This window comes from Nestor notabilis, unplaced genomic scaffold (genome assembly GCF_000696875.1).
Source record: "Nestor notabilis isolate BGI_N333 unplaced genomic scaffold, ASM69687v1 scaffold30198, whole genome shotgun sequence".
Lineage (NCBI taxonomy): Eukaryota > Metazoa > Chordata > Aves > Psittaciformes > Psittacidae > Nestor > Nestor notabilis.
In genome coordinates this window covers 16,892-44,600 of record NW_009941949.1, presented here as the reverse complement: position 1 = coordinate 44,600, position 27,709 = coordinate 16,892, and the positions used below count along the sequence as shown (strand labels likewise).

The 27,709-nt window shown below is 39.6% G+C and overlaps 2 protein-coding genes across 2 annotated transcripts in view; one reads left to right on the top strand and one right to left on the bottom strand.

Moving 5' to 3' along the window:
• Positions 1 to 1,001: 1,001 nt before the first annotated feature.
• Positions 1,002 to 27,709, bottom strand: part of LOC104410877 (PERQ amino acid-rich with GYF domain-containing protein 2-like) — a gene marked incomplete at both ends in the record, with an annotated part of 41,456 nt that continues 14,748 nt past the window's right edge. Inside the window, 6 exons of the mRNA XM_010021154.1 lie at positions 1,002 to 1,161; positions 1,835 to 2,025; positions 2,490 to 2,690; positions 2,777 to 2,939; positions 3,030 to 3,247; positions 9,574 to 9,753. Coding sequence (XP_010019456.1) covers positions 1,002 to 1,161; positions 1,835 to 2,025; positions 2,490 to 2,690; positions 2,777 to 2,939; positions 3,030 to 3,247; positions 9,574 to 9,753 — 1,113 coding nt within the window. The remainder of the gene's footprint in view (positions 1,162 to 1,834; positions 2,026 to 2,489; positions 2,691 to 2,776; positions 2,940 to 3,029; positions 3,248 to 9,573; positions 9,754 to 27,709) is intronic.
• KCNJ13 (potassium inwardly-rectifying channel, subfamily J, member 13) lies at positions 20,574 to 22,758 on the top strand. Its single transcript, XM_010021153.1, has 2 exons — positions 20,574 to 21,051; positions 22,136 to 22,758. The coding sequence occupies exons 1-2, from the start codon at positions 20,574 to 20,576 to the stop codon at positions 22,756 to 22,758; spliced, it is 1,101 nt and encodes a 366-aa protein (XP_010019455.1).

Below are 27,709 nucleotides of genomic sequence, written 5' to 3'. Positions count from 1 at the left end.
GGGGATGGGGGCGGGGTGGGGTGGAACCAGCTTTAGATTGTCACTGAGCAATAAAACACCCAGCAGCAACTAAAACACAGTTTAAAGCACAGTGAGCAAATAAGAACACTTTATAGCTAACATCCTTTTAAACTTCAAGGGGCGAGAAGAAAAACCTGAAGATATGTAATAACTGCAGACAAGAGACTACCACAGATCCCACAAATAACACCCCCACAAATCCTATCTAGAGCTCAACACTGAGGAAGTCATTCTCACTCAACAGTATTAGCAACTACTACTAAGTACAGCAAGTACGTAACTCACTGCTTAATTGCATTTTGGGGAGTCAGCTAACAGCTGTTAAAACAGAGTCCTGAAACCTCCAAAAGTACGTTCTGAAAGCAAAGATGCAAACATCTATATGAAAGGCTTGTTCTAACTTCCATGGCATAAAAATTGAGATTTCTTGAGCAAAATCTGCAAGCATGAAACTGTTCGTATTATATGAACTATAATGCATTGGCTGCAAATGCAAGTTAAATTGAGATTACACATGAGCACTGGCTTGTCAAAATCTGTTTTTCTTTGCTCTAGATTCTACAGAAATTGCCCTTCCCTCAATACTCAACATCTTTGGGCGGAGACCAGAAAGCTGATTTCAATGTTTCTCATGGATTCTTCAACAATCTACTGAATATGCTCAAGTTCTTGTTTTATTTCCACTACTATCTGGAAATCTCAGTAACTATTGCCATGTAACAAGTTTTATTCTAACCCCAGTTTACAGAAATACATAGCAATGGCAGACCTTATCCATGGTAATTCTGGACATTAGGCATGCTGAGCTGATGGGGGTAACGATGGGCAGAAGATCTATTTTCAGAACCCAGTTCTAGAGTGGTAAATCCCCTGTGTTGCTTTTGTTAAAACACGCATGAGTATCTGCTGGAGGTAATTTTGTGAAGAACTCTTAACAGTTCTGTGAAACAAAAGAGGAAGTGTAAAGGGCACAGACCTACCCTGAATTTCTCCTTGTGGATCTTTGTAGTACCACTTCTGCATGGCTTCATGGAACAACGGCATAGAGGAACCCTTTGCTCTGTGCTCTTGAATCTTTGCTGCTAGTCTTTCATCGTCAAGGGCACTGTCCTGCAGGTATGCCACCATCTTCTCTGCTTGCTGCAGGAGACATCAAAACCAGCAAGGAATACGAGAGTTAGATGTATGCTTACAGATTTGAAAATGAGCATGCCAAATACAACCCAGTGCTCAAAAGTGTACCAGGAATTAATTACAAGCAACTCAAGGACTGGTCTAACTGCACCACGAGCTCAGTCCACCGCCATGTCAGGATCCTGAATAAGCACAGCTGATCTGCTTGAGTAAAGCTTTAGAACACTTGCCAACAAGACCCCACACAGTATCATGGCGAAAAATAACAGGTATAGGAGCATGAGTGTGAAAAATACTCTGCATGCCAGCAGTCATTAAACTTTCATGCACAGAGTCTGCACTTCATTTAGGTATTTAGTGGGGGGGGGGGTGTTGAAACCCTATTTGACTCATTGTTTTATGGTTTCCAAGGCAAATGGTAAGGCTTCTTGACAGTGGTCATAAGCACTACGATCTCTAGCTCTTTAATACTGGGTATACTACCCTTACGCAGAAAAGAACTACTTTGGCATGAATTACTCTCCAAAAAAAATAATGGAATGAAGAAAAGTAGCTCTATACATCCTGAAGTGTAAAGTTTCAGCTGCATTTCTGGTTTTATGGGCTTCAAATATTTTTTGCACTCCAAGGTCCTCCAGTCTCATGACTGTCAACAACAAAGGAATTTGAGAAATTTTACCTGCTCTAGGTGTTTGAGGCCCTCTTCATCATCTGGGTCAGTGGGAATGTTGCCCATGCCTGGAGCAGCTGTGACAGGTGTCTGAACTGGCCGCAAAGCAGGATTTGAATTGGAAACAGGAGGAGAAAGATGAGCAGGAGAGGCTGTGTCTGCAGAAATCTGTGGCATAGGTTGAGCAACTGAAGCCAAATCTAAAGAAAAGTGTTAAAAGTCCATTATCTCTAATATAAACAAAAACTTACTGTAGAAAACATTCAACAAGTCAAAATTAGCACCAAAGCAAAATGATTTTCAGATCTTCCTGTACTGGTACTGATTAGAGCACAGGCACCCAACCTAACTTCAAGGAACAAACAGTTTAAGTCAAAATAGTGCAGAACTCCACACATTTCAGTTCCCTGGCCACATACCTTTGCCCAGACTGATCTGCTCTACAAGAGTAAGACACATCCACAACTAGCTCATGTTTCTCAAACTGTGTTGCAACTGCACACTGCAAGCACTTGAGATGGCATATCCAACAAATTATTTATTTCTAGCCCAGTTGGTGAATTCTGGCTGTTCATCTCCATATTCCAGTCCTTGCCTCTTAAGAGACCAAGTTAATCACAATGAGTAATGGAAACTTACTAAATTTACCTATCACATTTATTACCTTCCCCTCTGTTGGACATTTTGGCTGGCGGTGTATTCTCCATTCGATTCTCTTTATCGTCTGTTTTTTCTGTTCTTTCTGGCACAGACTCTTCCTTCCTTTCAAAAAGACTCGTCTGCAGCAGGTCTGGAGGCTGGGATTTCGGTGGGGTATCTGACCTAGCAGCTGGTGAAGATGCTTGGACTGCTTCTTCCACCGCTTCTGTAACATTGCATGGTTCTACGTAACTGAGTTAATGGAAATTCTACACTGCAGCATAGAACAGATGAGCAAGACATTCTCCTTACCTGCCACTACTCTATCTGTTTTCTCCCCCTCTTTCTTGGTGGTCTTCTCATGATCTTTGGCTTCTTCATTGTGGCTCCCTTCAGAGTCAGATCTTTCCTCCCCTTCCTCCACAGGTCGGAAGTCCATCTCCTGTTCCTCAGGGATTGGCTCCTTCTGCACCTTCTACAAAGTCAACATAACCATCCATAATCCACCCCCAACATAACAGGACATTTGCTCAAGGCAAACAAAGGGCCCAAGACAACTTTTCACCTTTAAAGAGAGAAACGCTCCAGAGGAGTCAAATGTTCCCATTTCTTCTTCTGCGTCTTCTAAGCACCACTCAGGGAGACTATCCCTGTCGTCATCCATGCTGCCGCTCCCACACCGCACTCGGCGATAGCCCCGTTCGTCGTCTCGTTCCCGGAAATCGAACTCAAACCTCCGCCGCCGCTCCATGTGCTCTCGCCAGCCTGCAGAACGAGGGCCGTCTAAGGTAGGGGGAAAGTCACTTTACAACACAGTCCCGGGGCTAGTGGCTTTCTTGGAGGGTGAAGGGGTCAGTGAAGAGATGACAAACAGTGACAAAGAAAGCCTCTACAGGGTACAATCCACCTATGGACAGGCATCTTAGAGGATAAGGGAAAGAAAAGGAGTATCTTACCATTAAGCAGGAGGCTGCCAAATATTGTTCACTGTATATCACCCCACACTAGAAATTGTATTATGAGCATTAAAAAAGCCACATGACGCTAAGAAAGCTGGGCTACAGAACCTAAAACATGCTGGAGCACCAAAACAGGAGAAGCAACACTAGATGCTGACCGAATTTACCAGCAATTGATTTAAACCATCTTTGGCATCTGTATAAGATTTTATATTTACTTTTAAGCAATCTGCAAAGTCACATCCTGAACATACCACTCAGGCTTTTCTCCTCTTACCCTTAGAGACTCTTCTGTGCATACACATGAAAAATGGACTGCCAACTGAATACCTCTGAAAATACTATTAAGTCTCTTGAAAGGTAAATTTTTAGCCATGGAATACCGTAACTTGGAAGGATAATAAGGAAAAAAATAAGAGGGAAAACTTCCCAAATTCAAGTTTTGTTTTACTTTTCTTCCTAATCTATTCAGAAGTCATCTTCATTCAGCCAACCTTAAAATCCTCTGACTGCAGTCATGCTATTTAAACTGTTAACAGCTTGCTGCTAAGGGAAACAAATTGGGAGATAGAAGACTGTAAACAGCTTTCCATCCAACAGAAGTTATCTTTACCAGAAAGGTGCAAAGCAAAAATGAAAGCACCTTAAATTTTCAGTGCTTTTAGTGACAGCTGTGTTTTTTTTTCCTGGAGGAAAATAAAAAATTCTTTTTTTAGTCTCAGAATTTGTGCAATCAATGCAGTCTCACTGCTTATCAAATGTCTACCAAAAACACCCATCACAGTAAAAGAAGGAGCTGTGTCCTCTGTTCCATTTGCTTCATATGAATGAGGAATGTTTCCACATCAACCCTAAGTATTTAATATTAACCATGCAAAAATCCACCTTTGTCTCACAAACACAGGAAACGTAAAATAAACTCCTTCTAGAAACGCTATGAACTTTAAGGTTCTATTTCATCAAGGAAACACAGAAGGTTAGACTTTAACACGGCCTTCACTATACCATATCTGCTTACCTGCAAATCATTCTACTGTGTAACTTAATCCATGCTTCTAGTTATGCCTTGGAAACTAGTAAGTAGCATTTTTGGTATGCAAAACTGTTAAATCAATGTTCTGAGGCAATCTTTTTAACATCATTAAGGAAAGCTATAAGGCACAGTCAGCTTGCTCTTCTCCCATCTTTTCTGCCTGCTTTAAAGCAGTCCTTAACATCTTAGGCCTGTTATGTCAACCTTTTATTCATCAATAACTTCTCAAAAAATATGTAAGCAAAGACAAAGGTTCACTGAAGATGCAGTAATGGTGTAAGTACTCCAGAGACCTCCAGAACACTGAAGAGCTGGACAGGATGCGGGGCTACCTTGCCTAGGCTGTGCTTTTGCCAAGAAAGGTTGGACCACATGATCCTTGAGGTCCCTTCCAACCTGGTAATCTATGAAGTAACAGCCACTTCCCACATCCTCTTCGGAAGAGGACGTCTGCAACACACCCCACGCACCTCTGCCCACAGCACCCCAGACTCCAACTTTGTGCAAACTCAGGAGGTGCAGATTTCTAAAGGCTTTCTTTTCAAGTCAGTCAGACATATGAACATCTCATTAAAATACTGCTAAATTTTAAAAGAACAAAAGCATCTCTGGGAGTAACCAGCATCTAAACAGGACACAGTCTACCTGAAAGAGGCCTGGCACTGAAAATCCACTGATATGTCAGCAGCAGCAGTGTTAACTTTACCGTTCCCTTTCTCATCAGAAATATCAATGCAACAAAACCAGGACTTCCTTTGGAATTGGAGGGTTCTTTCCAAGGTTTAAGTGTGAGAGGTTGCTGACAACTAGACTACATTTCTGATTAAAACCACAGGCAGGCATCTCCTCAGTACAGTCAGCAATGTCTGTCGGGTTTCTCAATACGTGGGGAAAAAAAAGGCTATGGGCTGAACCTGGAAATTAGTGTACAAACAAACTAACATATCTATTTGCTATCCTGGGGCTCACCAATAGCTGAGCATCTCTTCTTCAGCTCTCTTTTGTACAGAAGAGGAAAATTGGGTATTATGAAGCTCCCATACAGCTGTAAAAGAACCATCTTGAGATTATGCATAGAGAAAAGCCTTGATTAGTTATACATGGTTCACGTCCCTACTCCAGGAGCACAGGCTCTCCATAGTGAGAGAAACATGTTTTTTGATGGCAATTTTAAGCATTTTGTTAATTCCAGGTATCTTCAAAGTTCAGACTAAAAACCTAAAAAGACATTTTGCTTACTGTATGGTCTGCTTGCAGGGATTTAGTCACAAAACCTCCTTTTAAACTCAACATTTTCAGAGCTAGGTGGACAGTCAAAAAGAAGAGGTAAGTGGAGCAGACGCATGCCCTTGTTTCTCAATAACAACACAGGTTTACAAAAGCTCAGTTAGAATATAATGAGCAACTCAGGTGTGAAGTACAGGGTTGCCAATCTTTAAAGTAACACAAAAGTAAAGATGAATCTTAAATTCTTACCTAAAGTTTTTTAACCAAAACTGAAGACAAACATAGCTTTAAATTCTGCCCTGTAGTATCATTAGGCACCAGTTATATATATATTCGTCAAGATCCCAAGGTATAAGAAATAATGTTAAACTGACTTTAGCCCTCTCACCTATAATGTCATCATTAATTACAAGAAAGGACTATTGGCTGCTTCAGGAAATCCAAGTACACTTCAGTCTCAATTATTAATACTTACATATCTCCTAGAAGTTGTATTCTCTAATTCAGAAAAGAAATTTCCAATGTACTCTAAAGCAATATTAAATTCTAAGCAAATGACAAAGGAATAGTACTCATACTACTTTTTTGGCATATATTGTATATGCACCTAATGTTTATTTTGCTCAAGGTACTTTAACTACTTTAAGATATTCAAGAAGCACAAAGCACAATGCCCCAAAAACAAGTCTACTTGATTCACAGCAGTTGCCTCTGAAAGGGAGTTAACCAAGATGAATTTAATAAAAGCAGCAACCAAAAAATCTTTCTATGAGATTACAGACTTAAAAATAAAACCAAACCCAAACCAAAAACCCAAAGCATCTATACCTAATTCTACAGTTTTGATACAGAAAAGGTTTGTGCATGTATCTGGTAAAATGGACTTGCTCTGCAAATTTGAAGGGCAATCGCTGTATGAATGCAAGAACTGGAACAACAGAAAGAAGGGGCTTTTTAGGTAACCAGTCATTAAACCATTAAAAAAGACAGTTTAAAAAAAAAAATCTTAAAAAAAAAATATATCAAGGGAACTTTGAAGCAACAGTGAATTTAAAGCGACGGTCACATTCTTCTAACAGATACTTAACCCAGTCTAAAGATCCTTTTTCACATCTACAATAGCAGCAGTACCACATTTACCCAGAAAAATTAGCAGAACAACTTTTCCATTGTATAGGCCAGTGTAAGATGTCTTTTCACCAGACTTCCAGTCCTAATGCAGAGACAGTAGGACAGTAGTAGAAAAAGTAGAAAACCCCATAAACCCTGACTGGAAAAGCCTAGTGATGCAATCCAGTTTTCATGCTGCAAAAACAGACAAGTTTACATCCTTCTGAATTAAGCAGAAGTACAGAAGCATTAGGCTTGTCTATTTTAGGGAGAAGCCTGACTGATCTGCTTCTTCACTTCACTACCAATACTCAGATGATCCCTCACTTTACATGAGGCATAGCCATGTGATTGGAGAACAGTTTAAACAAAGTGTGGATGCATGACAGACCCCTTTATGTCAAGGTAGTTCTCTTTAGCTACAATAGATCAGACCACAGAATCTGGGTAACTACTTAGGGGCACAAGACTGCTTCAGCAGCCACAGTGCATCCTCTTGATCCTTTGTGTCTAGTAAGAACGCACCAAAGGAGCAGATTTAGGTCAGTCATTCTGCAGTAAACATAGCTGAAAGAACAAGAATAATTCAAGAGCTGGAAAAACACTGGTCTGTGGGAATCAAAATATTCTTTGCTTAACAGCAGAAGATGATAAACTCAAGCCTGACAACTGCTACATTCTTCTAAACTGTTCTCACCCAAAAGGAGAGAAAAACCCAGCAACCAAGCAGCACGCAGTCTAGCAGGGAGCGTGCAAAACCAAGGCAAAGGAAGGTCCAGCTAAACAAATGACGACAGTATTCTGAAGACATGCCTGTTACTTTTAGCAGGACACATGATTAGTACTATTACCTAACACCAGAATAAGTACAAAGAAACTGTTAAGTCATGCCAATTTGAGTTAAACTCGTTGTTTAAAGCAAGAATATGATTAAAACTGTTACGATAGTCCTGTGACTACTACTAACGGGAGAATTCAAATACAGCTCTGAGTGAAGTTGAGACAGTAGAACAAGACAGCAGTCAGCTCAGCCTCTATCTCAAAATTAACAACTTCTCTGAAGATTCACAGAATTCTCAGAACAGGCTTTTTATTACACCTGCTAAAACTAATTTGTAAGTGAAGTTAGCTTAGCTGCTTACTACAACTAAAATTCAAATAAGTACTAATATTTCCTGTGATGGAAGATGAATTTTCAAAAGTCTCCAAAGAACATTTTTAAAAAAAGGTGACATGAACTTCTGAATTTTGCCATCTATGCTTCCTTTAAGATAAAGCACACAGACTTGTACTGACAAAACACTCCACTTCTGAGTATCACGCTGCATCTGACCATCACAGAAAGGTTTGGGTTGGAAGGGACTATAAAGTTCATCTAGTTCCAATCCCCCAGCTTCCAAGTTCTTCTCCTCAGGGCTGCTATCAATCCGTTCTCTGTCCAGCATGTATTTGTGCTTGGGATTGCCCTACCCACATCCAGGACGTTGCACGTGGCCTTGTTTAACTTTGTGAAGTTCACATCATGAGGTACATGCACCATGAGATATAACCATAGCTTGCCTGATGACATGTGAACTATGTAACAAAGCAGCAGTGTCTAATGAACCACCATGACCCAACACTGAGGAAAATTACATTTCTCAAAATTTGCCCTTTAGCTCTGCTCTAAAAACAAAACATCTAAAAGCACACTTAGCCTTGGGCTCACTGCTAAATTTTAGTACAAGCTATCAGTTGTTTGAGGACAGAGTAATATATAGCTCTGGCAATGGTTAGGAACAGAGATAATGGTTGCTCACAACCCTTATAGTAATGAAAGTCTTTGCAATGTTGAAAATGGTGACAGATCTATTGTAAGCACAAGCGTGACTTTTTTTAATTGAGGAGAAAAAGTTGTCCACCTCAGCCCAAAAAATGTCCTGTGCTTCCTTTGCTTCCCACGTGAAGATGTAACATTAGAGGAGCCACAATAATTCCTCAGTTCCCAGAAGCCTTCTGCAGCCAAAAGATGCCCAAAACAGGTATGACTGGCTAGCATGATCTTTTCCAAGTAGAAAAAAAATTAAATGAAAGAATCCATATGCACACACGCACATATATTTTTATGTATGCTTCAGTCATACCAAGCTCCTCTTTGTATTTCTCATGCAACTCTTGCAATGCAATGCTGGAAAGCAAGTGAACCAGGCTGACTTTGTCAGGCCAGGGATGGGGAGAGTGACACCAAACACATGCCTGAAATTTAGTGAGACAAGAGATCCTGTCACTGTTATTGAACAACACATTATGAGATTTTTCCAAGGATGCCTCTTGGCATTGCAAACGCATTTGGAAAGCTAGAAAAAGAGGCCAATAACCTGAATGGTTTAGTGTCAGCATCACTCTGCAGCCGTAGATGTGCTACCTAATGTGGGTAACTTCCCTCCCCTCAGCATCACAGACAGAGAGAAAAAGTACTATTAAAAACCCCAAAACACAATCAAAACCAAATTGATTTTACCAGGCACATACACACCTGGAGCACAACACAGACACAACTGAAAATTATTATTGAAGGGTACTGAAGACATTAGAAAGAAAACAAAATCTTATGCTGGTTTTTTTTTTTGTGAGCCCCATGTACTCCGAAGAGTATTTAACAGCCAAAACTCCATAAACCTTACCTATTTCTGCCCAAATCTTTATGCCACCTCCCTTTCCTCTGCCTTCCCCATGACCTGCTCCACCCACTGCCCCTTCCCCATAGCCATGGCTGCATTTTTCTCCAGATTTCCTCTCACCTGGACTGTGAGGGCGCCACCTCTCACCATCCCTCCGTGACCCAGCCAGTCGCCAGCCTCCATCATCATCTTCCCCATTTTGTTCCTCCCTGAAGATGCGCCAGTTTTCGCTCTCAGAGCGTATAAACTCATGCTTTCTCCCTGCTGTTGCTGTCCCACCTTCCTCAAAGTTTGGTCTCACTGCAAAGAAAACACATACCAGTGAACATCTGTCCCATCTTTAGGAACCTAGAAACAAAAGGGTTGAAATCTTGCTCCCTTAGAGGCAAAAATGTACCAGAAGCATTAATAGGAACCTAGGAGAGGAATGGAAGTTCATGGAAGGAAACACATGACAGGGACAGATTTAGGAATCTCTCCACGTACCCATGGACCTTGGGATGGAAAGACTGAGGAAAATACAGAAGAAAAGCAAAGCACACGAGAAATTACGATGGGGTAGGAAAGACAGAGAAAGAAAAGACAATAGTTTAAGAGACACAGGGAAGCATAAAAGGAAAGCCGAAGTATACAGAGAAGATAAACTGCTGTATCATGAAAAGTCACCTGCTGAAGGAAAATGGGAACACAGTAAACTAAACATTGCACACATTTTACATAAACCAAACATATTTGCTACTTTCGTAATAAGAAGAATGAGACCTATATATTTAACCCAATAAGATTCTCTCAGTGTTTTAGGAAAATCTGAAGATTTGAGGTAGGATTAAGAGTTAAAGGAGAAAAACATTAAGTAGCATTAACGTTATCCGTGAATCCATCTTCTGGAGAGCCAAGGTCAGCATATTAAGAGTGAGAAACAGCCATGCAGCTTCAAGGATGAGTCTACCAGAAGTTCAGGACATAGTCTTTTAGTTCCGAATTTATATCACATTTCAAATAAAACAAAATCCTCAAGTACTTAACAAAGAGCAACACTGCTACAAAAGGATGATGTGAATACTTTTAATAAAATAAATCCACATATACACCAGTAAGTCAGGCTAAACATACACGCTGCTTTCACTGTTGACATCCTGACAAGGATACACCACCACTGAAATAATTATTTGGGGAATACTGGATTCGGGTTGTCGGTTTTTGTCGTCTTAGATCTCTGAAAAACCTCACAGAGAAAAGTGTAACAGGAGGCGCAAGGAAGACTCATTATTGCTCCTTGGACGGGCTTCACATCATACCAAACTAGGAGAGAGAGCTATGGACCCAAGTCAGCAGAAAGTAAAGTAACCCAGAAGAGAGCTTCAATCCAACAGACAGGATGAGCCTAGGACCCAGATGATAAGGAACAAAACAGTCACCGACCAAAAAATGTTAATTTACTATTTTGAGACCAGAAACACTATTATTTTTAGAGATGTATCTATTCTTTTCATCAAAATTCACAGCAATTACCTGACACTCATGCAGTAACATCAATTCTAGAGATTTTAGACTCCAGCAGTTAAGGAAAAAGTTATTTCTTTCCATTGTTGTTAAGATTCTGGAGACTACTCTTTTACACTGAGAAGCTATCAGCTTAAAGGTTCTGCTCTACTCTTCCAAAAAAGTATTGTGAAGTCTACTTGGCCACTGAATAGAATCATAGAATGGTCTGGGTTGGAAAGGACCTTAAGATCATATAGCTGTGCCCCTCTGCAGCTACATACAGGTTATAGGCATACCCAAGGCAACTCAAGTTTTCTTAAGACCTTAAAACAGCTGGGTTTGCTCCCAAAACCTGAACTACCAAAGTCTGACTTTGTATTCTGAACTTGCAGCAAACGGCATCCCCATTTGCTCTGGTGGAGTTTGAAACACACATCTGTACAGAGATCAAAACATCAAATGCTGTTTGCCAAGATGAGACTCAGATGGGTTACTGCCCCCTCCTCCCCCCCGATTTTAAATTCTACAGCATCAGAAATCTAAGAAACAAGAAAAGAATCAATTATCAGTATCATATTCTTATGAGAATGGTATCAGCTGTGATTCTAAAATCTTTCTAAACACAGCAGCATTCCATTCTGTCACATCAGATGACTGTTCTGATGCCACACTTCAGTGGAATTAAGAGAGAAAATGCAGTAAATCACGACAAACGTAGGTTTTCCTCGTACTAGGACATCATCGCAGGCAATATTCAAAAGACAGCAAAGTATGTGTCAAAACAGATCTGGCATTTGGTGACCTTGAACATTAGACAGGCCAGCCAAGAAACTAGTTCTTTACAAATACAAACTGGTCACAGGTTAAGAATCAGAAAAATCAAGCTAATAAAGTGACAAAAAGACTATGACAAAGCTGTATACAGGACTACTCCTACAGCTTGCAACTAAATTCAGAACTCACTAAGTCCCTGTATATTGTCTTTGCAAACTATTCCTAGACTTGAGAATGCTCATTTCAGCTGAAATGACTTAGGTCAGAGAGTCAGTATTTGGCAATGTTTTAAGGATGAAAAAAAACCCTAAAATGCAGTCTATGGTTTTTGCCTTGGACTAATTGACTGGACTTCTGAAGAGAAGGAGCAGTAAAAGGGCACCTCTGTTAAAGTCTGTCACAAAGCCAACAATGGTGTTTACAGAAAACTTCAGATAGAGCCTAGTGGTATCCAGCCAAAAAAGCCTACAGCTGTGCAACACTGAGCTGAAGGGAGACTGAGAAGAACAAGACTGGGATTCTGGGATGTAGCTTGTGGCAACACATTTAGGAAGAGGACTTACTAACAAGAATTCCAAATAACTACTGTTCTCCATGCTGTCAGGCCATGCTTCCTACAACATGCTCACAGTTTGTAAAGGAGAAACAGCAAAGTGATGACTGACAATAATACTGTTTCTTCTTCAGAGGGGAAAAACTAGGAGGCTATTAAGTGCTTTGACTTTTGCTCTCTTCTTTCTGCTGCACACTTCCTGAAGAAGAAGATGAAACAAAAAAACATTGCAGTTTTTTACTTTAAAAACATTGAAGTGTTTTTAAAGGAATTCAAGTAACTTTGCCTAGATGTGTAACTCATTTTACAAAAGATTAAAACAATGGCGTTAAGATGATGTAGTAGAAGGACTACTTTCTCATTAGGACAGTATTTGACATGCTAAGGACACAATGTTACATACATCAAGAAGTGACTCACTTGCAACCAAAGTCAGTGACAGAGATCAGAAGCTCCAATGCCCATTTCTACCTTTGCATTGCCTGCCTCTCTCCATCAAATCTCAGTCTCAACAGTTGGTCTCAAAGACATACAACTCAAACACCACTCCCTACTTTTTTTGCTAAATTGACCATTATCCACTGTCATGGGTATAGATGAACTAGTAAATTCAAAGGAATTAATGAGAGTTCAATTCCATTAACACACACCTGGAAAGCAACATACTGTTGCTATTTCATCTGCTGTACAAATGTGTTAGGTTTTTGATCCATTCAGTTGAATCAGATTAGAAAACCTGTGACCAGACAGCATGTGCTTTCTACAGTACAAAATACGGTTTGTAAGAAAATATGGCTTCTTAAAATAAATTAAAAAGCTCTGCCTATAGTGGAAGTTCAGCTTTGCTGGAGTATAGAGGGAAGGGTGAAGGGCAAGTCACATTGTCCTACATGCTGATCACAGAAGAGGGAGTCCCCTTGCACTACATTATTTGCTCTGATTCTGAAGGTCACGTCATGCCTACTACAATTTTCGGTGCTGTGCCTGAACATGTATTAAAATGTTCCATACTAATGAAGCAAAGAATTAATGTTTTGCAATTTAGGGCTGGGGGAAGGTTAAAGAGAGAAGGTGGGGGGGGTGTAAAAAGAGGGAGGATTTTGTTTCCTAAGCAGGAAAGTCTACATTAATAATTTTCCCAGCAGGCTTTCAGTAGTTTTACTGCAAACAACCACAGCCTTTGTTTCTCAGATCCTCTTACATGTGATGTTCAATTAAAGCCCTCACATCAGCAGCTCACCAAAGGAAAAAAGAAAAAGTGTGAAATACTACTGCATTACAAAGCTGTCCTCAGCGTTCAGTTTACTAGTGCAGCACACAGAGCACTCTGCACAGTCATTCAGCTAAAACATCTTCCCTAAATAACTTCTCATTTGGTAAGAGAGAAAATAGCTGAAGTGAAAGTCGTTTCCCTGACTGCATGGCAACAGCAACCCACCCATTCTGCATTGTTTCACTTTTGGGCATTAGCAAAACCCTGTGATTAATTCTATGTTTCACAAAGGAGCAATGTGGAGATGGAAGAAAAGCGGCCAGATCTACACCTTCTGACCAGCATTAAGCTACGCTTCAGCAACACCCTTCACAGACCACAGGCTTGTACCATCAGCTGCAGCCCACCCTTCTGTTCACACCAACACTCCGGACCTCGGGACCTCATCAGAAGAGGAAGACTAGACACAAGCAGCAGCGAGACAGGATTCTCTCTTTTCACCTAAACAAACAGTAGTTGACACCGGTTAGAGAGAAAATATCAGAGAACAGTGTGTGTTTTTCAGCAGCAATATAGGAACTTCTTCCATTCAGTTTTTCCAGGAGAATTCTGTCCTTTTCAACTTTTCACATAAAACTTTTAAGCTTATACAAACATAAAAAATTATCTTGACTAAGGCAGCAAGGGGAAATGCACCCCTTCCCCAAGTAAGTGTTTGAGGATTTCTCCTTGGCTGCTAAGGGTTTGTGTTGGGTAAAGAAATGCTCCTAACAAACCAGCATTCTTTTCCACATGATCAGAGCTAACCGGCCCCCCTGCAGGCAAAATGACCAATCAAATCAGCTTCACATGAAAATCAACACCACCCCCCCCCAGCACTATAAACACGGGAATGAGACATACAAACCCATTTTAAAAGAGGTTTTTGGGTTTGTTTTAAAAAAGATCACTACTTGTGGGAAGTTTCTTGCCAGTGCTAGGACCAATACACACGACCAGCCCAGTCCCTCTCCTGAAGCCCAGGTTCTTCCCCTTCTTCTGCACAGAAACCCTTCAAAAACTGGTAAGTACACAAAACAACATCTTTTTTTCTTTTTTTCTCCTTATTATACAATTAGAAATTGTTCTGCCATTCTTTAATCAAAGTTGTTTCCAGGGCATAAAGTTTTATTTCTAAAGTTTGCTTCATTAAGCATCACCTTAAAATGGTTTCCGATTCCCCCCACCTCAAAAAGAAGGAATGTGGTCATCTGAAAAAGCATTTTCTAACAGCATTAAGAGCAAAACCAAAGGCATCACGCAGTATTTTTTCAGAAAGTTCTCAAGACAAACAGTGGGAAGACTACTGTAAGCTGGGTGTTACCCAGCCAAGCGTTATGAAAAAGTCATCCTCGCCTTCTTGCTATATTCACTGTAACTCCACATTTAACTTCAGTTCCATCACAAATTAATGAGCTTCACCTCTTCAGGCCTGCTTTTACCACCTATAATTACATCTCATATCCTCAATTGTTTTCAATCAATGCATTCTCTGTTTGTGGGCACCAAGTATGAACTCCAACGTCCTAGAACACTCAGTAATTCCAGACAAGCCATTAGGAAGTTTGCATCACACAAGGCAGAACTGCTCTTCAAAAACAGCAAGTTCCACAAGATATGGATGGCAGCAGACTTCTATTATTACAGCCTTATTACATCAGATAAAATCCTCCCTCAACTGTAAATTTATTCATCCATTAACAATACTTAATTTCACATTTAGGCTTCTCTATAAGGATTTAATATATACTAGTATATTTTAAAGCCTTAAACAACATTTAAGCAGTCTCAGTAAAGTTTTCCTGCTTCTCTAAAGGTAGCCAGATGAGTTGGTCTACTCAGATACTACTTCATAATCAAAAGTTAGGGTTCATACAGATCCTCACAGTATTTTCAGCATGCTGTACTACGGTGAAAATACATTATACACAGAACGAAGCATTACAGATGTCCCCAATAATCAAGTATATAAGCAGCATGGTTTTATGTACTGCAAGAAAAAATTGGGGAGCAAGGGGGGGTTGGTTTTTAAGTGCATTCTGTAGCAAACTGTCACAGAAGGTCAAAATACAAGCTCTCGCATCCTATACTTAGTGGCACTTCCTCAGAGAAGTATTGACTTGGGCTCAACAAGTTCCCACTTTTGTAAGACTTATTACATATATAAGCCCTGAAAACTGTTATCTTAATTCTGCAGACTGCTTGGAAAACACAGTTTTGTCACAAACTACTCCCATTCATCTCAATGAGGCATTAGCTACAAAACCTGAAGGACAAACATGTTAGAAATTTTAACTATCCTATTAACAACTGTAGCATAAGCTTTCAACTAAAGCAGTTATTCCAACTGAATTGCTTCCCACATTTCTAAGCTTGTCTCCTAATGTAAGTTATATGATCCAGTCGTGTCACCAATACTGAAAAAACCCCTTTGTTTCCTAACATTAATGTCAGAGCATCTCAAAGATTGCCATTCAATATAAAAATAACAGTACTGAGATTTTAATAGCATGAAAGTACCTTTTAAAAAGTGATAAACTCAGTTTGTTGCTGCCTTTGCAATTGCAATATATGAAAGATCACAACTTAAAAGTACAGACCTCATGTCTGAATCTGAAACGAGTTATGCAGAGCCAGGTCAAATAAAGAGGGAATGTACACATTCCCAGAGCACCACCTGGATTCTAATGTATCTTTGAATTATGCTAGAGTTCTAAGCAGTTTTGCAGTTACTCCCAGCAAACAGCAGGTCCTCTTGACTAATTTGCTGTTATAATGAAGCAGTGCACTACAAACTGCCTCAAATCCCTTCCAAGGTCAGTTAGAACAGATTTTATTAAAGAATATAAGTTGGGCAGCACTGCAAAGGTCTCCCTTGAACATTCAGGCTCTTAAGAAGGTTGCAAGTGTATTATTGTACTGAGCTGAAAACAGGATGGAGGTATCACTTAAAATGCCCTTCAACTGGGAAGACAAACAAAAAGAAAATGAAAACACTGCTGCAAATGAGCTCTCCTGCAACCCTACCAGTCTTAGCAGCTGAGCTTCTGCTGTCAACAGAAAGGCTAAGCAAGAGAAAAGAGAAGGAAAGCAACATGGTGGCATGAAGCAGCAAGCTAAGAAAGAGATGTTACAACAGGAAGATCTCAATTGAAAAGGCAAAGTGTGGGAGATCAGTGTGCTAGATCATGAATTTCAGAAATGTAAGCAATATCCCAGAGTTTTAAGGCAAGGAGGTTTTACACATAAATCATTAGGCAACCCAGGTCAGTTTAGAACCTGCCTGACTGCTACGAGAAGGGAAACCTGGCTTTTGAATTAATCAGGTAGTACTCACCCTACCTTGACTTATCTTACAAGATCGTATGGAAGAGAGAAGACAGAATGAGGGACAATGATAGCAAAGAGAGTTAATAAAAGCCAAGAACTGACATACACACTGGAGTTGATAATAGTAATTTAATTTTCAGTAGACAGGAAGGATTAGACACACTGAATGCATGATAAAAGACAGGTCAACATGCCAAAGGAGGTTTAGAAAAGTAATTTCTAACAGTTCTTGTCTTTCCAGTCAAGGAAAGCTGGGAGATGGAGGGAGAAGAAACACCCTAAAGCTACAAGGGGTTTCACAAGTCAGGAACCAGGAAAAGGAAAACCAGACAAGCAGCATAACATAAGGGTTAAGAGCTTCCATTAGATAAATCTGGATCAGAAGCACAGTATGTATTTAGCAGTGGAGATGGGAATCCTCCCAACAATTACTGAAAAATACAAATTCTTGAAGTTGACTGTCTTTTCTAAAGCATACAGTTTGAAACTGGGATTAATGCGGGGACATTGAGGACCAGATCAGCCATGGCATCAAATCAGATGGTCCAAACTTCAATACTTTATCACTAACAAGGAAAAGCAATGTTGATATTTTTCTACTACAGAGGGCAAGGAAAGGAGTAGACAGAAGATAATTCCTTATAAATTCAAAGTCACATCTACTCTTAAATTGACTCTGCTTTGAGAATACAGAGGAGTAATCATCTAGCCCAAGTAAAGCATCTGTCATAGGGCAGTTGTTCTTTCACCTCTATTTTAAACCAACTGCATTGTTCTGCTCACAGTTTCTTACCCATTTTTCCAAGCCCAAGAAGTTAAGACTTGTGGCTCTTAAAACTATCAAGAGCTTTTGCAAGAAAAACAGCTTTGGAACTCAAGCTTACACACTTCCACTACAATCACTGCCACCAATGTAGGTACTTAATATTTTAAAAAGTACTAGGCAAGAAATTATCAAATATATCAAATGAGACCAGAGCAGTAACCTGGTTAACCTCAGCAGGCAAAAATCCCCTGCTGTGGGTCTCAAGGAGAAGAGACAGAGGATTCCTGTGAAGTGTGCTGCTGGGGTTAATGGAGGTTCTCTTTCTGAAGTACCTTTGAAACCTGTCAGTAATGGATTCTCCCCCGTAGAAAGATCCCAAATAACCTGACTGTAAACACTGACTAAATTTCTTTAGAGCTTTAAATCAACATTAAGAGATTATTCACCACCCCCGAAAGCTCCTTAACAAAACTGAGACCCTACAATGCTAATAGCATTTTGCTCTGAGTAAAGGCTGTGGCGCTCAAGTGCGCTACCTTAGCACTGATGTGTAGAAGATCTGAAGTGTAGCCAAGAAAGATGTACCACATTAGGTATGTTTTTCCTTTTACCCATAATGTAACACTGAAGAAAAGGCTTCTGTCACCAATAAGCGAGCATGAGATTCATTCCTAACAGTGTATGTTTGTCTTGCAAACCCAAATTACTTGGAGGCAATGAAGCAGATGCTACCCTCAAAATACCATGAGAATTTACAGAAATACACTGGTTTTGGTTTTTGGTTTTGTGTTTTACTGTTGTTGGCTGGTTTTGGTGGTGGTGGTTTGTTTTTTTTCCCCCAAGAATACATGTTTACACCCAGAGGCAGTTTGTTCTAAGTGTTCTTTTCCCTCTGCTTGAATAGAGGAGCTCTTGTGAATACTGCTAATTCTAAGATAATAAATCAAGGCATAGTCCACAGCTCATTTTGAGCATCATCCCTGTCATCTTTCCCAGAGATGCCCATTTTCCAGTTCTCTCAAGGAATCCAGAAGTGCTCTTCTAAATCTTGGCACAAGGACTCTGCTCTACAGACAATTCACTAACCATCTTGTTCCTGAAGCATTTGAAGTTGTATTCAAGTTATTGTAAATCCTGTAACGTTGCAGCAAGACTGAAAACTCTCATTTACAGAGCTATACAGCAGAACAAAGATTAAACTCAGCTGAAGGTGGGGGGTCAGGCTATAAACTAAATGGCCTATGATCAGAATAGTACCAGTAGCCTGGTACTATTGGCCAGGAGAATCTCAGTAAGCCCACTGTCTTCTTTGGCACAGAGGGCAGTTTCAAAATATTCCTTCTAGAAGACATGAATTGGAAAATAAAAATGAGGGGAAAAACCATCAAATTCTTCTCAGGCCATCATCTACTCTACATCCTTTGACTACAGTACGGACAGAACAAATAGCTGGATGGTTCTGAGAACCTACAGAAGAAAAATTAAAATTGAGCTAGATGTTCACTGTGATGTCAAGTGTCATACTTCAGAATGCATTAAGCACAGGAAGAGCTAAAGAGAATGTTCTGTTAGTACTAAAATTTGGTATCAAGGTCAAGTTAACAGTCATGAAAACTGCTGGTTTACAGAATTGAAGGTCACATGAAAGATTTTTACCTTTCACAGATTCATTCTGAAGTTCAGGATCCTTAGATCTAACGCATTACAAGATAATACTAAGCCGTCACTCTTGAAGGGGGGAATCCAATTCCTCTAGGCTGTTTGCACACTTGTGTTACACACACTAGAACAGTCATGATTCAGAGAAAGGTCAGAATTGATAGGAAAACAACAAAATTGCCATGTATAATTATGATTTGCAGAATTTACATATATATTTTAAAATCTTTTGTTCTACAAACAAGCTTCACCACAACCTTCTTTAGGTAGGTTTTACACACTACGAAGTCTCTGTTTTACATAAGCCCATATTTAATTTTAATCTATCCAGGGTGAGCTTTAAACATTCACTATTTATAAAATTTATGGATATGAGTGGCCAGTGACATTTCTATCTCTGACAAGTTTGGCAAGTTTTGAGGTTTAGAAGTAAACCAAGAAGTCTAACATGTCAAGCACCTAAAAGTATCATTTTGCTTCCCACATCTGCAATTCCACATTCACCCCCTAATCCCCATATACTTGCTGTCTTATTTTCTTATTTGGTCACTAATGAAAAACACACTGCTTAGGCAGACTAGACTTCCAAATGCGTCGCAGTGTATTTTCTGTATTGGTCTCATGCCCTCTTTTTACCTGATCCTTACACAAACAGCCTCAGACTCCCAGGAGCAGCTGTGCCCTGAATACTGTAGTTCTGTTGAACTGGACATGGTGGGTGCAGACCAGCACTCATTTCCTGACCTAGGAAAGTCTGAAAGGGTTACTAGGGTTACTAGGTAAACTACAACATTTCACTAAAATGCATACACATGTTGGAGAAATAATATAATAAGCATAATTTCTATAGTATTATTAATAGTATTCATAATCAGTAAACTTCTTATACTCTGCCAAAAAGAAGTTACAAAAACTGGTATAAGCAGACAAAATTCAGTTTCTTTTCAGATACAGTATGCCCAATTCCATTCCACTCACCCCCAAAGAACTCAACATGCAACTCAAGTGTAAATTTAGGAAGCTAAAGTACAAAAGTTATATTTAAACAACTAAGCAGGGAAAAATTTGAGAAGTAGTCAGATTTTTAAACTTGATCTTTTTTAGTAAAGTATTACCACAACAGTGGTAAATTCCTCTCCAGGCTCCTGACTTAATCTTCTCTGGATTGCAATGTATAAGCCCTCCTTTGTTGGCTGCAGTATTTCAACCCCTGCTGATGTGTCAAAAACTGTGAGCGTTAGGCAAAATACAAACATGCCGCACTGTATCACACTTTTTCCCTTTTTTCTCTTTTCTAGAAGATGACAACAGATATGATAGAAAGCAATAACACCAAATCCAGCGTTCCCCTCCTGACCCAAAGATACCTGAGGATGGTGACCAAGGATGGACACAGCACGTTCCAGATGGATGGTGCCCAAGGAAAAGGTCTGGCATACCTCCGAGATGCATGGGGAATATTAATGGACATGCGTTGGAGATGGATGATGCTTGTCTTTTCTGCTTCTTTTGTCATTCACTGGCTAGTCTTTGCAGTGCTTTGGTATTTACTGGCTGAGATGAATGGGGACCTGGAGCTGGACCATGACGCTCCACCTGACAACCACACTATATGCGTCAAGTACATCACCAGTTTTACAGCTGCTTTCTCCTTCTCACTGGAGACGCAACTCACAATTGGTTACGGCACTATGTTCCCAAGTGGGGACTGTCCCAGTGCTATTGCACTGCTTGCAATACAGATGGTCCTGGGGCTTATGCTGGAAGCCTTCATCACAGGTAATCCCTCATATTTAATCTTTAAATAGAATAGGTCTAATAATTAGATTTAAGAAATGGAACTAGAAATAAATAGTAATCATATTGATATAGAAAAGAACAATTAAGTCGGTCACTACAACAATGATGAGATTTCAGTTATGTAGTAGTAAAAATTAAACACCTTTAATTAAAAGATGACATAAATTAGGCAATATCAAGATCTGGACTTGAGAGTTCCACTACTTACTGGATGGTGCTTGTAGCAGATGCCTACTTATCAATCTCACTTATATTATTATCTCTCAACATTTTTTCCATGGAATTTGTTTTGATTTTAAGGTTTGCTTTAGTCTAGCTGAAGTATTTTTGTTGAGCTTTAACTCAGTGTTTAAAATTTGTTAGTACCCACTGGAATCATAGAATAGTTCGGGTTGGAAAGGACCTTAAGATCATCTAGTTCCAAGCCCCCTGCCATGAGCAGGGACACCACACATCAAACTATGTCGCCCAAGGCTCTGTCCAGTCTGGCCTTGAACACTGCCAGGGTTGGAGCATTCACAACTTCCTTGGGTAACGAAAATTTTTAAGTCACACCTATTTTCAGGTATTTTAAGTTGCGTAAAATAATTTGCAGGCTTCAAGTATTTCAGAAGACTAAAAACACAAGGGCTAGTTTACTGTGTACTAAGAAAGAGCTTCTCCAGTAGAAGCACACCAAGATCAAGTACTGTTTATTACCAGTTAGAATAAATTGGGGCAAGCTAATAGCTCTCTCTTCCTACAGCTACACTTCACTCTCCAAATACTAATCATAGAATCAGACCACTTTGGGTTGGAAAGGATTGCCTAGTTCCAAACCCCTACCATGGGGGCAGAGACATAGCTTAAAAAAAAAAAAAAAAAAAAAGCAGCATTTTAGGAAAGCTGTACTTTTTAAACAAAAATGGGTTAGTATGATGCCAGCCTAACATTTTCGAAGATGCAGGCTGAGGCTAGAAAGACCATGTCCACCCAAGCCTGCTGCTGTTTCAGAGCTTGGAAGCTGCAGGGAACCAATGCAGGCACTGTGCTCATATTCAGTTTGTTCTCTTCCATGATACAGGTGCTTTCGTAGCCAAGATCGCCCGACCAAAGAATCGGGCATTCTCCATCCGCTTCACCCGCTCTGCTGTAGTGACACACACCGAGGGGAAGCCATACCTTATGTTCCAGGTGGCCAACACACGCTCCAGCCCACTGACTAGTGTCCAGATTTCTGCTATACTTTACCAAGAACAAGAGAGCGGGCAGCTGCACCAAACTAGTGTTGACTTCCACCTAGACAGCGTCACTTCAGATGAGTGTCCTTTTTTCATCTTCCCACTGACCTACTACCATTCAGTCACTCCCTCCAGCCCCCTGGCTGCTCTCCTCCAAAGAGAAGCTGCTCACCATTTTGAACTGGTCATCTTTCTGTCAGCTGTGCAGGAGGGCACAGGAGAAATGTGCCAAAGGAGAACATCCTACCTCCCCTCAGAGATCATGCTGTACCATCGCTTTGCCTCTGTCCTAGCCCGCAATGCTAAAGGTGAATATCAGATCAAGATGGAAAATTTTGACAAGACTATTCCTGAGCTCCCAGCTGCAGCTGACTCAAATTGTCCAAGAAGGACTGACAAGGAGATCCGCATCAATGGACAGCACGTCGACAGCTTCCAGCTCTCTGAGGTTGGCCTCACAGAATAGAGAGAACAGACTGTGAACTTAGTGCTTTTTTAATTATTACATTAAACTTTCGGGTTCCATTCTCAACTTTCTTTCCTTGCCTGCCCTGCCATCTTCTAGTGATCTTTGTCTTTTAACTCACATCCTTTTGATTACAACATGATATGCAAAGTAAAAACAACCAGTGTGCCCATGTAAGCTGAGGCAAGGCTGGATTAACCACCCAGGACAAGGTCAGGTACAAGAATCACAGCACTAATTCTTGGAAATTAAAAGAACTACCTGCTGAATTCATCAGACTATGATTAAAGCTGCACTGACCCTGAAAGGAGAGAACTCCAAAACTCCCAGAGCTCACCAGAACCTTAATTAACCAGCTTGGGACAAAATGGACAATATAAAAGAAAAATATCAGTCAAAACCAATATAGTGTCATTCAGTAAATATATTAGCTCTGGTATAAGCAACTCTGTTCATCCAACATTCTAAGTTTTCTGTTCTCTTAACTCTTTGGGGATACAGAGTTATATCAGATTTCAGATGGTCAAATTCACTCTCAGAAAGTACTGCCAACCTCTCATGGCAGTGAAAAGCACTCCTGCTGTGCTTATTAAGTAAAATTGTAAATACTAACTGTAGTTCTTCAATCTGCCAAATAAGAGAACATCTCATTTCAAGACATGTCTATGAAGACAGTATCAAAAAAATCTTGATGTATATGACAAATGCTACAGTGGAAATTTTTTTTCATATTTGGAAACACTGAATAAGTTATTTAGCAGTAGAAAACAGACTATTTAAATTAATGCACTTTTTAAAAGGACTATACATTCCACATGTTCTCACCTTTGCGCTGCTTGCCTGAAGTAGATCTGACCCAGAAGGATGCACTATGTACATGAGAATTAGAACTGCATCCATTTCATTTTATGCTTTTTATCATCACTATTTGCCTGTACACACAGCTCAAATATTGAGACATTTGAATCAATTTTAAAATAAAAAAATTAAAACAAACTGTACATGAGACTTCTGTATTTAAGTGCCTTACAAACCTTTTGCAATTTAGATGCTGTTCTGAAGTTCCTAAATAATTTAAGAAACTAAAGGATAAACAGAATGATGGGTAATTATTTCCAAGCTCTCAACAAAAGCAGTGCCTATTATGTGTTCATACTTGAGCAGTCAAGTATCAAAAGAAAGTAAAAGTCATCTTTCAAAGGTAAAGACTTTCACCACAAACCAAGACAGCATAAATAGCAGCTTTCACTGACAACAGCACAATACACTGTGAACTACACTTCCTTTTAACTTCACTGAAGCCATCAGCAGCAGGAAAAACGGTCCTCAAGGTATCTGATGAGATACTGCAACTGAATTCTCCTCAAGTTCCAAAACAGTTAACTGAAGTGTGTTCACAGCCCAAAAGAGGCTACTTTGCTTTAGGATCTGGGGAAACAGGAAGCAGCCTTGCAGAAGCATTTCACATGAGGAAAAGAGAACAAGGCAGAAGGCCCACGTTTTCAGTGCAATTCAGCTCTTTTTCCAAAATTAAGTATTGCCTCCCTACGTTCCAGACCTCATACAGATTTGACTTTATCACAGATATCCTTGAAATCTCTTTGTTTAATTTAATGTAAAAGCTTTCATGAATATTGTAAAGCTTGGAGAACACCACACTATCAAGTTAAACTGCCTTCATCCCTGCCTTTCTTAGCTGTGGACACACACAGAGGCTAAAGATCCCTCTTCCACCTTCACATCAGTACCAATAATTTTCAATTATTTCTTGCAAGACAGTTATTTCCACGTTCTCTATCAATGTAAGAAAAGTCCTACAAATCAAAAACCAGTGCAAGAGCAGTAGAAAAGATTCCTACATCAAGTCTGAAATAACCATTTAGGAAAAAAAGATCAGTATTATGTATGAAGTATTGTTTTCCCCAATTATCATCACATACTCAAGTCTCAGACACACCAGTTGCTCTCAAATTCAGATGCATAATCCCAACAGGACAGTACTATAGTCTCACCATTTAAAGCCAAAGATATAGAAAGCTGTTTCTAATTTCAACTAATGTCTTATCAAAGCATGGGCTGCTTCATATCGTTTCTAAATAACTTGATACTTTAAAGTTGTCCTGATTTTTAAATAATTTTCCATTTATAGATTTGGTTTAAAAGAGGGCACAACAGCAAGCATAAAGGAAAAAGCATGTTTAGTTTACACTAAATGCTATCTTCAAATAGTACAATTACGGATGTCGAACTGAGGAATACTGTAAAGTGAATTAGACAAACACAACTGTGGAGTTACTTCAGAACAATAAAGGGGATAGACAAAACACCCCTATTGCTTTTGCAGTTCCAGAGAACTGGTGAACTATGGATGTCTGATAAAGTACTGGAAGCATGCCATGAGCCAAATTGGAATACAAGCCTAGAAAAACTGCCGATGGGCTCCAATGCAACCAAAATTGCACTCTACACCCTGACTAACATTGTAAGAGCAAGCTGGTGATGAACCTTCTTCAGATATACTTCTTGCTAGCAAGGCAGGGAAGCAAAGCGAGCCAGGCAGAGTAAGGGAAAGTGTAATTCAAAGGAATTCAACATCTTTTTTTGTTGTCACTTATACACCCCCTTTTTATAGAATCATAGAATGGTTTGGGTTGGAAAGGACCTTAAGATCATCTAGTTCCAAGCCCTCTGCCATAAGCAGGGACACCACACATCAAACTATGTCGCCCAAGGCTCTGTCCAGCCTGGCCTTGAACACCTCCAGGGTTGAAGCATTCACAGCTTCCTTGGGCAACCTATTCCAGTGCCTCACCACCCTCACTGTGAAGAACTTTGTCCTTACCCCTACCCTAAACTTCCCCTGTTTAGGTTTAAACCCATTACCCCTTGTCCTACCACTACAGTCCCTAACGAAGAGTCCTTCCCCAACATAGGGGAAGGCCCTTATAGGCCCCCTTCAGATACTGGAAGGCTGCTATGAGGTCTCCAGGCTGTTATGCGGTCTCCAGTATATTCTTCTTAACCAAAAAATACACATTAAACAGAACTTAATCAGGTTCTGCAACTGACTTATGAAACACCTTGTTTAATCTAAATTACAGTTATTTACTACCAGTGTGTAACTGCTGGTAACTAATGAAATACCCTCAGCTACTAAGCTGGTATTAGTCAAGAGGCTGCACAGAAAATTAAGCAGCTTTTGTGCAGTTCTAAAAGACAGGCATGATCAAAAAAAAAAAAAAAAAAAATACTTGCTCATTTTCTTTGCTAATGGCTTCAGCCTTCCAGAAACAATTTCAGTTCTCAATGAAGCCTGCCAGAACTGTGACAGCCAGCAACAAACTCACAAATACTGTGTGCATCTTCAATTTGCATATTGAAAGCAGGAACACATCCTGTTTATGTTGAGAATCAGTCAAATGTGAACTTGAATCTGTTGTGAGCACTGAAAAAGCAAACATTAATTTTTACAAACAGCATACTGATTGTATTCGAGAAATAATTCTTTGTAGAAGGTCTATTAGTTTTTTAATCTCATGATTTTTAATTGAGGGGTTCTTGCATTGTCATCCATTATGAACGCCCAGAAGAGTTTAATATTTGATCTCTGATTAATTCTGTAATGTGATCACCCAGAACAAAGACAATGAAAAAGCCAGCAACTCAGTAAATTATGTAATTTGAGGCTAGCCCAAAGCCCTATGAAAGAGCAACTGAAAAAACTAAAGCACAATGAAGTTAGAGAATATAATCCTAAACTAAGGAATTTAACCAGTTAGCCTGAATTATAAACTGCATATCAATTCACCCCTGACATTTCTGCTTCCACTGCTCTGTGTGATATACTAGTACTTGGTATTAACTTGGAAGTTCTTTTGGCACATCTATATCCCTATCTCATACTCAAAATATTTTGTCATTGGAAAGCCTTTACATAACAGCAACTATTTGTTCATTAATCAAGGCTTGAGTCAAAACAGACCAAACTTCTGTTAATATTTTTGTGCTCTCCACATTATTTCTCTTTGCAGGTAAAGAGGAGATAAATGGTCCTCCCGCTTACTGGGATATTAAACTCTAACAGAGATATGCAGCATCAATTACCACTGTTTGACCTTCTTTTTTATGTATTAAAACTTCAGAAAGATTGCAGGTATCTTGCCTCTGTCATACTGTGCTACGGAGCTTTTAGCCAAATAAACTCAAACTAGAAGAGAACAAGAAACTTAAGAGGAGCCATCAGGTACTACAGAAAGCTTCATGATTTAAGCACACCATCCCTCACAATGAACTACACTTGTAACAAAGCACACAGGGACACCATCTTCCCCAGAAAATGATTCACAGAAGATGCATTCCAAAGTCCTGATCACTGGTAGCTGCTGCAAACAAGACACGCTCTATACTAGCTGATGCGTTAACACCCACGTTCAGGCAGAAGTCAGCTTCAGTAAGGACATTTTGCAAACGAATCTTGCAGTAAATCTTGCAAATAAATCATCTTGCAGTAAATTCTTCTCAATTTCAACTGAGAGATACATCTCATCTTAAACTGACAAGCAGTATTTTTATCATAGTCTTAATCAGAAACGTGGTACATTCTATAGTCTGGATCTGGAAGTGCTTTATGACGAGAATAGGAAGGGGCTAAATGAATAAAATGGAGTCACTGTGGTAGATACTCATTTGTTAGTAAAAAATGCTGTCTTGAAATCTCAATAGTACTTTTTTCCTATTTTCCTTTTTTTTTTTTTACAAAAGGTCTGTGAGGATAGAGACACACTGAATGAAAGTCTGCTACTAGCATTTAAAGACGATCTCAGACCAATCGCAAATTATTTTTAGAAGTAACCTCTTTCTAAGGAAAACAATGAGGAAAACAAGCAACGTCTTAGTTTTGTCTTAACTTTGAACTTAAAAGCAGAAAAATAAAAGCACTCTTCAGAATATA

Excerpts from the sequence above, each read along its gene's own strand:
- KCNJ13 (XM_010021153.1), top strand. The coding sequence starts at position 20,574 with ATGACAACAGATATGATAGAAAGCAATAACACCAAATCCAGCGTTCCC. Across the intron at positions 21,052-22,135 it reads GCTGGAAGCCTTCATCACAG|GTGCTTTCGTAGCCAAGATC; the intron begins GTAATCCCTCAT and ends TCCATGATACAG.